Source organism: Durio zibethinus, chromosome 27, assembly GCF_047325235.1.
Source record: "Durio zibethinus cultivar Kanyao isolate XHJ-2024 chromosome 27, ASM4732523v1, whole genome shotgun sequence".
Lineage (NCBI taxonomy): Eukaryota > Viridiplantae > Streptophyta > Magnoliopsida > Malvales > Malvaceae > Durio > Durio zibethinus.
In genome coordinates, this window is record NC_143188.1 from 14,090,929 (window position 1) to 14,103,807 (window position 12,879).

General features: G+C 31.7%; 1 protein-coding gene across 1 annotated transcript; it reads right to left on the reverse strand.

Annotated features, from left to right (window-relative positions):
- Positions 1 to 6,153: 6,153 nt before the first annotated feature.
- Positions 6,154 to 10,146, reverse strand: LOC149510980 (UPF0481 protein At3g47200-like). Its single transcript, XM_089756513.1, has 2 exons — positions 7,362 to 10,146; positions 6,154 to 7,286 (listed from the first exon to the last, which is right to left on the reverse strand). The coding sequence occupies exons 1-2, from the start codon at positions 7,846 to 7,848 to the stop codon at positions 6,466 to 6,468; spliced, it is 1,308 nt and encodes a 435-aa protein (XP_089612639.1). The 5' UTR covers positions 7,849 to 10,146; the 3' UTR covers positions 6,154 to 6,465.
- Between the last annotated feature and the right edge of the window lie 2,733 nt (positions 10,147 to 12,879).

Sequence of the window (12,879 nt, forward strand, 5' to 3'; positions counted from 1 at the left end):
AATAGACCCATATCATAGGAGAAAATACAAGAAATCATTTACGTGACAAATTAGGAAATGACAGCGAAAAGAAATTTTGACATTGATATCATGTTAATCATTTAACATAAAATTAATTAGCAGTAAATAAAGCATCCAATTTAAATATAAGATTGCAAGATATTAAAAATTTATTAAATATGAAATAACCTACTTTTAACATATTTAACTAAAGAGAAAATGATTGCTTAACTAGTAACCAATAAATGCATAGGTATTGTATTTTATAATATTAAAGTTTATTGATAGAATAAAAATTAAAATGATAAACAAGGCACAACGAATAAAATGAGAGCAAAGAATGATGAAGATATATAAAAAGGCAAAAGTATTCCATGAATTTTTTTTTTGGCTAAATCATAAGTTTATTAATAATGATGTTCAAGATACAGTACAGAGTACGTTATACAAGTCACCTTTCGTGCCTTTATAGCCAGGCCGCAAACAATTTCGGCTGATGTACTCCCTGCTTTGCCAAGGCATCAGCCATGCCATTGGCTTCACGTAATACAGTGACAAACCTCACCATACGAAGTTCCTTATTCAAGCAATCAATCGTTACAAAAGTCTCCCACATATTCCATGGTCTTGTTTCTTCCTTTGCACACCACCTCACCACCACTGAGGAACCAGATTCTATTATCAAACCCACCTTTTCCATCCCGCCCTTCTTTGTTAGCAGCTCTAATGCTATCTTAAAGGCTAGTAATTCTACTTCACTGGTTTCCTGACTTTCTAACGGTCCTGAAAACATCGCAAGAACAATCATAACTTCGTTTGTAAGAACCCCCCACAACCGGCCGGCCCACAATCACCTTTCATTGAACCATTGACATTAAACTTCAATAGACCCTTTGGTGGAGGTTTCCAATGGGCACCACCTCTACTACCACCATTCTGTAATTTCGGAACACACTTCTTGGGGCACTCCCACCACTCCGATCCGCTACCTTTATCCAGTGAAACGTCCTCATCCTTGTCAGGAACATTAGATCATTCACCGTAAAGGCTTTATGATCGAAAACCACTTTGTGTTCTAGCCAATCAAATGGTTCACAATGCAGCTACTATAGAAACCAGCCACCACTTTTTGCAATAACCCATAAACAATGAGTCGAAACCTTCTAAGAAAAATGTCCTTAGCAACTGAGGTTGGCACCCACTCACACACCACCATTCAATAAACTGACACCAAAATCCTCCCACCTATACACATGAAAACAATACATGATCCGTGCACTCTTCCATCCTTTGACAACATGGACATCGCTGATCGATTACCAGAATTCCGTGTTCCGCTAAAAAAGACATAGTAGGGATCCTATCCAGCGCTACCAGCCACATGAAACATTGAATCTTTGGAGGTATTTTGACTTTCCACAGCTTCCTAAATTCAAACAAATCAGAACGACTGGGGAAAGCATTCATCAGAGATTATTTCTTTTTTAACTGAAAATTTACCTGGCAATTCCTGTTCCCACACAATCCGGTCTCGCTTTCCTTGTACTAGCTGAATCATCTTATAATTTGTGCATAGTCCATGCAGCAACTCCTCCTCCCATTGAAACAAATCTCTCATGAAAGAAGAGGCCCAATTCGGATGATCTAATTTGTTGTTTACTGCATAATCAACTACCCTTGTTTACCTATCAAATGCGATCTGAAACAATCTCAGGAAACATTCCATCAGAGGCTTATCACCACACCATTTGTCAAGCCAGAACAATATGTCCCATCCACTTCTTACCTGCCATCTACACGCCCCTGTTCTAATGTACCTTTTAACCGGCTCTTTTGACTGTAGTCCCACTATGACTCCCCAAACCATTAACATCTTCCTCATTTTTGTGTCTGCAGGAATCCAGGTCTGAATATTCTCACCATACTTCGCCATCACTACCTTCCGCCAAAGTGAATTCTGTTCATTAGCATATCTCCACCACCACTATGCCAACAAAGCCAAGTTATTTAGTTGTAGATCATGAATCCCCAGCCCCTCCGCTTTCCTAGGTTGACAACCTCTGTCCCAATTAACCTTTGCCATTTTCTTTTGTGATTCGCTTCCTCTCCATAGAAAGCTTCTTCTAATCCTATCAATCTTCTTGATTATACCAACCAGTGCCTTGAAAATGAACACATAATATACAGGCAGGCATGATAGCGTTGAGTTTATTAGCCTAACTCGACACCCAAACGAAAGAAACTTTCTTTTCCACATTGCCAACTTCTTCTGGAACTTCTCTATCATTGGATTCCAAACAGACAGCCTATTTGGGTTTACACCCAGGGGAATTCCCAGATACTTTAATAGCAGATATCTCCCTGTGCAACCAAACTCCTGCGCCAAACCTTCCACCAACTGACTACTAGCCCGGCATTCAACCACGAAACACTTCTCCTAACTCAGCTTTAATCCAGACATCAAAACATTTCTTAATCTTCCTTACACTCTTAACCGTCATTTCATTTGCTTCCAGAAACAGGATGGTGTCATCTACAAATTGCAAGTGAGAAATAGTGAACTCAGACGAAGAGAACATAATACCTTTTATCAGTGATTTGTTTTCTGCTTCCAAAAGCAGAACGTGCAAAACTTCTGTAATAAGGATGGAAAGGAAACGAGACGGTGGATCTCCTTGTCGAAGCCTCTTTTTGACATGAAACTGATTTGTTGGAGAATCATTGACCAGCATAACTACCCACACTGTTGAGATACACTTTCGAACCCCCCTTCCCCATATCCTTCCGAAGCCCATCCTCTCCATTACCTAATCCATAAACATCCAGGATACACTATCCCATGATTTCTCAGAATCCAGCTTTAAAATGATTCCTTCCTTTGCACACCCATGTCCCTGCTTTAAATAATTGATCACCTCGTTTGCCAAAAGAACACCATCCATGATCTGTCTTCCCGCCACAAAAGCACATTGTGTGTCACTAACCAGATTACCCATAACCTTCTTCAATCTCCTTGATAACACTTTTGCCAAAATCTTGTACAGGGAATTAATAAGCGATATAGGTCTATAATGATTCCATGCCGTTGGCTTGTCCACTTTCGGTATTAACGATATAAATGAGGAGTTTACTCCTTTTTCTAACTTACTACTCCCGTAAAAATACCCTATGAACTTCATCACATCTTCTTTAATTATATGTCAGCCTTTCTTGTAGAAGCTAAAATTAAAACCATCAGGCCCAAACGCCTTGTCCCCTTCACAGTCCCAAACCGCATCTTTCATTTCCTCCGTAGTAAATGGCATCTCCAACTCTTCCACCTCTTCAAGGGACAGCCTCTTGAGTGGGAGAGCGAAGTTCGCAAGACCTTTCTTCCCGGTTGCTTTGAAATAATCCCTAAAGAAATTAAATACCACCTCTTTCAGTTCCCTTGGGTTTGAAATCCAGTCTCCATTTCTGAAGAAACATGGGATCAGATTCAATGATTTGGTTCAGGAAAATCCATTGCCTAGCAATATGGTTAATTTTTTGGGAGCACTTTTAATATTTAAAAGAAAAAAATATATTGGAATCCAAACATGTTTTCCCTGCGGTTGGGATTTAGAGACTTGTTGGAAATCACACAAGTTATTTCTTTTCACATAATTTACCCAGAGAGGAAAGCAAAAGCACCGCAGAGCCTGCTTGGGATTACGACTTGTCAAAACTTGGAGATTAAAGTGTGTTAGGACCATCGAAGGATGCCGTTGTTTTCCACTTTCTAGCTATAGGTAGGAAATGGTAGCAATCATTTTAATGTAATTGTTTGTTAGAATCAAAGTTCAAGTGGAGTTGAATCCAGAGGGGAGCTTTGTTTGATTGTATAATCATTCTTATGAGATAATTTTTAATAAATATAAAATTCATATCTCAATATTGAAAACTTCATCCTCTATTTTTTTACGGCTTCTTTTATAAAAGAAAATTTTCAAGTGGAATTTCACCAAAAAGATTGAAACAAGCTCAAGTGGATCAACAATAAGCAATTTAAGAAGGTCTTGATCACTCACACGATCCCTAGAGTGGCTGTCTTTGCACGTAGTAGGCCTTGGTCTTAATTTCTTAGTTAAATGGGAATGTTCATTGCTCAATGGCAATAGTGTAATAATATTTTATTTATGAAATTATTACAATTAAAAATAAAAGTTAAAATTATAATCAAAATTTATATTTTATATAAAAATTATTAAATAAATCAAAATAATTAATTTATTATTTAGTATATAATTGATAAATTTAATATATAATTAAAATGAAACTTGAATCTAAAACTTTATGATTCCATGACTGAAACAAAGTGTCATGTGCAAATTACAATAACAACTCACAAGCATGAAATTCCAAGAGCAAGATTCAAGCTTAACTAGAAATAATTAAACCATTAAAATTAATCAGGGCCTTTTTGATGAGTAAAAAAAATAAATTTTTAGTAAGTAAAATATGATGTTCGATATAATTCAATTTTTTCAAGAACTTAAATAATAATGACATTACTAATGATTTTTTTATTTATTATCTTTACATCCTTTGAAAAGAGTAAATTTTTTATATCATTAGATAAAATATATAATATTATTCTTTTTATTAAAAAAATAATAATAGCATCCTTATGTTAATGATAATATAGCTTGCGCATAATTCAAAGAATTGCAAACTAATTTAAAAAAATAAAACATAGATTTATTTAATATAAAACAAAAGAATAAGATTTCAAGTTGAAATGAATTTTTTTCATTCTGGGATAAGAATAGTGGGAAATAGACAAATTTGTTTTGAACAGGAAAAAACATGTACTAACTATGGACAAAACGTCAAAGAATCACAGGTGTTTTTAAGAGTTTTCATTTGATTTGTTTATAAAGTTGTTGGACTTTTAGTTATAATGATTTAAAATCAAACCCTAGAAGTCTTCAATAAAAAAAACAACATGAAGAAGAAATGACACAAAAATAATTGAATTCAGAAGAAATTCTAAATTCATTAAGACAATCTATTTTAATTGAATTTTGATTTGTGACATATCACTTTCTCATATTTTAATTTGTTAGCTAATAACAATCTATTTAAAAAATAAAAATAAAAGACAACAAAGATCATTAAGAAAATTTTAGTTTGCATGATAAGAAATCATATTGGAAAAATGATAGTAATAGATACAAACATTAAATAATAAAAAATTCTTAAAATTCTAATTTTTAAGAATGAATAAATTGTAGATTATTAAAATAATAAAAATAGATTAAAAGTTAAATTATATTATGCTAATATAATTTAAATTCTGTTAGGACTTAAACTTTGTCTTAAGAGTTTTATCTCTTTGTCATAAATGTTGACATAATGTACCAATAAAAAAAGATTAAATTGTCTTGGTTTGTGTGGGTTAAGTTAATATAAGTTAATATAAGTTAATAGTGTATAGCTTACCAACTTTATTAGCCACTTAAATTTACTCTTGTAAATTATGTTTACAAAAGAACTTTTATTCATAACTAATTAAATTTATATAAAATAATTAAACATTATGTGTTTAATTTAATTTGGTTTTACTTATTACCATCACATTTTTTTTGCATGTGAATATTTATATTTTATTTAATTTTAAATAATAATTATTATATTTAAATACAAATTATGAATCATGGTCGTTTGAAAATATGATTACCAATAACAAGTCGCTTCCATACTATTTAGTAAGTATTAATTATGAATTCATGGGAGTTCAATAAACATTAACATCTGAATGTTTAAAATGAAAATGATAAATAATACGTTAGATTAAATAAATATGTTTTGTGAGAGTACTCAGTTTTAGTTGTTAAATGAATACAAAAAGCTTTATTCATTAAAAAATGTTATTAAATTAATATATATGAAAAAAGTTATTATATATAGATATATATTTTTTATCACTTAATTTAAATATTCTAAAATAAATAAAAAAATTACTGGAGCAGTATACATTCTAGTTAATAATTAATTTTGAATAGTGGCAAAAAGAAAACAATTAATTCTGAATTATTCTTTTGAAGAGCATAATAAACGAATTTAATTATTTTATATAAAAAGTTTATGTTAAAAAGTTGGCATCACATTTTAGTTTCTTTACTCGTTTTAATCAATTATTATATTTTGACTTTCTATTCTATATTTAATGTTTTTTTTTTTTTTAAGAACTTTTAAAGAAGCAAAAAAAGTAAATAAAAAGACAGTAAAAATAAATAAAAGCAAACGTTAACCATATATTTATTTAATTTATCCAATCAAACATCAAATCAAATCCATACCAATCTGCCACAACAAAGTTAAAGAGTGCTGTAAAAACATATTTTCAAACATTTTGAAATGATGAAAGCATACATTTTCCGAGTTCATAATTCTATAATTGAATTTGAACACACATACCAACTAATTAAATATTAGGAATGTCTACTTCCATGGAATGATGGTGAAATAAGTCTGAATAAAAGTGAGAAGAAGTCCTGCTACGGCGCCCCAAAAACCAAGAATCCTCCATTTTCTACTAGAATAATCGGAAGAGATACGCATTAACCACGAGTTGCAATACCTTTGGATATCGTCTATAACATCATAATATAAGAATATATTTGGCGCCAAGTTCCTGCTTATCCCACGGAAAAAATCAACCACTTCTTCATCACTGCCCAAGTAACTGTGAAGGGTACCTGTAGCCCGCAACTCCTTAACATCTTCTGGTGTTTGAATGAGAGAAGAAATGAAGCATAAGTAAGAGGTGACAGCATGATCATTATCAAAATCTTGACACTTTTCTAAAGCTACCAAGTTCATGAACATGGAGGCTGTTGACTGATCCAACACAAGGCCCGGCATCTTTAGGCTTCCCTGAATGTTGCAATGGAAGGAAATATTTTGAAGGTTGCATGTCATGTTCGGGCTCACTTGAATTCCTGATTCTTTAAGATCCATGATGCTTCCAAATAGCCTTCTATGTTTTGCCTTGTTTCCACTCCAAAGAAGAAACCTGCCAATCACGCCCCAACTTTTCTGTTGTACTATTCCTGTCAGTAATTCTGTCCTCAACCCGTCCAGAAGGTGAGCGTAATCTTGCCGTTTTGCTTCTTGTTTATCCAGCCATTGGCTCACCGTCTCACTTGGAATATTTGTCGTAAGGTTATCATTTATGAATTCTTTGATTGATAGTTCCCACAATGGGGGACTTAAAGATGAGCCAATCAATATCTTGAGGACTCTGTAAGGAAGTTGGTTTTCTAGCAAGAATAAATCAAGTTTCCCAAATGCCATGAGATCTAGGATATCTGAAGTGAATAACTTCTCATACTTACCGCTTAAAAAGTAATATGCGATATACAGCACTGCACAACCGTCCACGAAGAACATCCAAGCTAGCTTATCGCTATCGTAGTCTTTTATGTCCTCCTGATTATAATACTTCCTAAGATCCTCTATCTCTTCCTTAATTTTGTGAAATAGAGCATCTTCAGTCGTTTTGTTCTTCTTTACGAAGTGAGCTGCCAATAAAAGTTTCGTTCTTTCTCCCCGATCGAACTTCGGGTCGCCATGATTCAAAGGGCCGAAGGCTGCCATCCTCGGTTCAAAATATTTCTTAAAGTTCTCCTTGATAACGCCAACTAGGCGAGGTGTAACTCTTTGTATTAACGGTTTGGTTATTTGAGATAAAACTCTTTCCCGGTTTTGTAATTCAAGCAATACTGATTTTAATTTCATCATCTGTTCTCTCACGAAATCCGCTTGCTCTATCTCAGGCATAGGAATTCTCACTTCCTCCAGTTTCCTCTGGTCGCTCGCCATCAAATTCTACCAGCTACCTTAACGGTTCAAAGGAGGTAATACAACGACAGTTAAAGGAAATTTGGCCGGGGTTGCCTGAAGAAACAAAGGACGAAAGGATAGAAGAAATGGTGAGTTAGGTTTCTCTGTTTCTACATGCCTTACACTACCCCGAAGATAGTAGCTTGCTTTAACTTTAGATTGATCCAATCTTCTTTATACTTTATTAAAGTAACAAGTTTGGCATTTAAATTTGTATGCTTTATCTTTTTGAAACAGTGATAGTCAAGACCAAATTCATGAAATAATACAGATTTATCCAAAAAAAAAAAAAATTATACTCAGAAAAATCCAAAAATTTATGTCGCTTAACCAAAAAAAAAAAAAAAATCTCGCGTTTTCTTCTACTCACTCTAATTCTCTTTTGTTTGTGCTTGTAATTTGTTTAGAATGAATCACTATAGGCTTTTCTTTTTTTGCTGGAAAGGTAGTAATACTTCTTCACTCACAGGATAATTCAATCAGTTCATATATGATATCTGTTGGGAATATTGACTCAAATCCCATAAGAGATTTGTTTGAGATTTGTTTGAGATTTGTTAGATATTGCTTGATGGACAAGAAGACTTGCAAAAGAAGAATTCCAAGAGAAAGAAGATTTTTAATAGGTAAGTTTGACTTACAAGAGAAGAATTCTAAAAGGAAAGGGATTCTTAATAGGCAAGTTTGACTTACAGGAGAAGAATTCTAAAAGGAGAGGGATTCTTAATGGGCAAGTTTGTATGGTTATAAATAGGTAAAGTCTCTACAGGGTTAGGTATGAGAAAAAAGATGTAAGAGAGTTGTAGGGTTTTGTGGGATAGATACCCCATAGGAGTATTGGGGCTCTACGTCTTATGGGTGTGTATATTTATTTGTGAGTGGACTAAAGAAGACTGAGAGGGTCCACATAGGTATGATGTATGGGAGCATATGGGTATGTGTTTGGTTATGTTGAAAGAGTGCACAAGGGTTTGGGTTTGTGTTTGTTTGGGTTGAAAATACTCTATAGGACTAGAGGAGATTGATAGTGTCTTATGAGTATTGATTGTTGAGTGAGGTTGATGATTTGATGTATGTTTGTAATTCTCTACAACTAGTGGATCTTGTTTCTCATCCGTGGATATAGGTTAGTTGGACCGAACTACGTTAAATTGTTGTCTCTTGTGTGTTTGATTTATTATTTGATTTTGCTTCCGCTGGTGTGATTGGATTGGAGGCTTTTAGCCCAACAAATGGTATCAGAGCTGTGGTGTTTCCCAACAAGTGGTATCAGAGCTGAAGGTTCGAAACGTGAGAAGAGTTGAAGATTTAAGATGTGGAAAGAGCCGATAGTTCGAGACATGAGAATAGTTGACAGTTTGAGATATGGGAAAAGGAAGAGTTCGAGTTCGAGTTTTGAAGATTAAAGATTGGTTTGTATAAAGCGTGAAGACACAAGAGAAGAGAAGATGATTGTAAGACTTCCATTGCAGGTGGAGCCAAGCATGTCTAGCATGAAGACAGATGATTGATGGAATTTGAGTCAAGGTGGAGATTGTTGGGAATATTGACTCAAATCCCATAAGAGATTTGTTTGAGATTTGTTAGAGATTTATTTAAGATTTGTCATATATTGCTTGATGGATAAGAAGACTTGCAAAAGAAGAATTCCAAGAGAAAGAGGATTCTTAATAGGTAAGTTTGACTTGCAAAAAAAGAATTCTAAAAGGAAAGGGATTCTTAATAGGCAAGTTTGACTTACAGGAAAAGAATTCTAAGAGGAGAGGGATTCTTAATGGGCAAGTTTGTATGGTTATAAATAGGTGAAGTCTCTACAGGGTTAGGTATGAGAAAAAAGATGTAAGAGAGTTGTAGGGTTTTGTGGGATAGACACCTTATAGGAGTATTGGGGCTCTATGTCTTATGGGTGTGTATGTTTATTTGTGAGTGGACTAGAGGAGACTGAGAGGGTCCACATAGGTATGATGTATGGGAGCATATGGGTATGTGTTTGGTTATATTGAAAGAGTACAAAAGGGTTTGGGTTTGTGTTTGTTTGGGTTGAAAATACTCTATAGGACTAGAGGAGATTGAGAGTGTCTTATGAGTATTGATTGTTGAGTGAGATTGATGATTTGATGTATGTTTGTAATTCTCTACAACTAGTGGATCTTGTTTCTCATCCGTGGATGTAGGTCAGTTGGACCGAACCACTTTAAATTGTTGTCTCTTGTGTGTTTGATTTATTATTTGATTTTGCTTCTGCTGGTGTGATTGGATTGGAGGCTTTTAGCCCAACAATATCTGATAAATCTAAGACTCAAACTTTTATTCTTACACTGTAGCTTACCTTTTTAAAAACTTGTCAAGTTTAGTATATCAATTAGTTTTATTTTCATCAAATATGTATAGTAATATACATACCAACTCAAGGTATGTATTCAATTTTTTTAATTAATTACAGCCTAAAATAAAAATAAAAAAATAATTATATTCAACATGATTTACATAATCTAAGAAGAATTATATTCGTCTTTATGGAATAAAGATTAGAATAAAGTATTTTAAAGAGAAAATTACTGCGTACTAACCAATAAATGCAAAGATATTATATTTTGTAATAGTGAAATTTATTGATCGAGTAAAGATTAAAGTAATAACGAAGGCAAGATGATTGGAATGAGACCGATAGGATTGAAGATATAAAAAGGCAAGAGGATTCCATGATTTGGTTCATTAAAATCCATTGCCTAGCTATTTGGTTAATTTTTTTTGGAACACTTTTAGTATTTACCAAAAAAGAAAAATGGTATTGGTTGCACAGCAGAACCTGCTTGGAATAACGACTTGTCAAAACCTGGAGATTAAAGTGTGTAGGAGCATGGAAGGATGCCATTGTTTTTCACTTTCTAGCTATAGTGTGGACGTCGTAGCAATCATTTCTAATGTAATTGCTTATTAGAGTCAAAGTTCATGTAAAATTGAATCTAAAGCTTAATTTGATTCATGCAGCTTTTCTTATAAGATGATATTTAATAAGTTTAAGATTTAAATTTTAGTATTTATAATTCTATCTTATATCTCTTTTACAATTTTTTTGTAAAAAAATAAAAATAAAATGAAATTTCATTAAAAAGATTGAAACAATCTCAAGTGGATCAACAATAAGCAATTTAAGGAGGTCTTGATCACTCGCATCATCCCAAGAGTGGCTTTGTATGCAGTAGCCCTTAGTTAAATCGGAATGTTCATTGCTCAATGTAATAGAGGAATAATATTTTTTTTATGAAATTACAATTAAAAATAAATTTAGACCAAAATTTAAAAACTACAAATGTTATTAACCCATTTATTAATTAGTATATAACTGAATAAATTAATATACATTAGAATGAAACTTGATTCTAAAACTTTATAATTCCATAATTAAAACAAAGCCTCACGGGCATAATACCATAACAACTCACAAGCATGAAAATCCAAGAGCAGGATACAAAAAATAATAATAATAATTCAACTAGATATAATTAAATCATTAAAATTAATTAGGGCCTTTTTGATGAGTAAAAAAAATAAATATTTCATAAGTAAAATATGATGTTCGATATAATTCAATCGTTCCGAGTACTTCAATAATTATGACATTACTTATGAATTTTTTATTTATTACCTTTACATCCTTTGAAAAGAGTAAAATTTTCATATTATCGGATAAAATATATAATATTATTCTTTTTTATAAATAAAATAATAATAGCATCTTTATGTTAATGATAATATAGCCTGCGCACAATTCAAAGGATCGCCAACTAATTTAAAAGATAAAATATAGATTTATTTCATATAATTCACAAGAATAAGATTTTAAGTTGATATGAACTTTTTCATTTTTGGATATGAACAATGGGAGTAGACAAATATGTTTTGAGAAGGAAAAAACATGAAGAGTGTAGACACTTCATTTAGTTTGGGGTATTTTTTAAATTTATTTTTAGGATTGTAGTATTTTATTGAGTTTAAGATTATTTATTTTGTTAATTAATTGATTTATGATTTTTTTTTAAAGAAAAAGAAAAAAGTTTGATTCGATTTGAAGTTTAGTATTCTAATTAAAAAAGAGTATGTGTTGATTTGAGAGGTGAACTTGGATTAAAAATCTAAAATTTATTTTGATTAGGAGATAGAAACCACAAAAACATTTTCCTATTGTGATTTGGATTAGAGGCCTATAAAAAGACCTCATTACAATCAATTAGATACAATGAAGAATCAATTAGAAAAATCAAGAGAGAAAAAGTAAAATAAAGTAGAAAAATTGAGATTTTTTTTTATAATTTTTTATAGTGTTTTGGATTTAGATAATTAAAAATTTGTTTTGAGAGTTCTGTGTGAGGGAAAAAAGTTGAGAAGAAACGCAATTATAAACATCCACGATGCTTTGAAATAAATTGTGACTCAATTTTTTGTATTTACCTTTTACTTATTTTTTTTCTTAAGTTCTAGTTATCTTTGTATTTTATCATAATTAATTAATTAATTAATTAATTAATTGTTTATTTGTATATTTTATTTATTTGACTATTTAAGTATAATTTTTAGGAAAAATTAGAAAGTTTTTTTTAAAAAATAAAACAAGTTTAATAAATTTTTGGGAATGAATAATAATTATTCAATGTGAGTTTCTTAAAAATTTCAAATAGTAAATATTCTAAGAAATCTTTAGGTGAGAAATTTCTCTAAATTTAACCCAAATTATAGAATAATTTGAATAAAATTTCAATAAAAGTAATTGTATTCTTTTTCAAATAATAATTAAAAAATTAAAAAATATTAAAAATATAACTTAAAATTTTTGGTGAAAATATTTGAAAATTATCGAAGAATGAAATCTTAAAAATCATAAATGGTCAAATTTTCATAAGATTTCTAGGTGGAAGATTTTTTCCAAATTTATCCCTAATGATGGTTAAATTTAAATGGGACTTCAAAAAATAAATTATCATATTATTTTCCTTTCAAAGATTAAGAAAC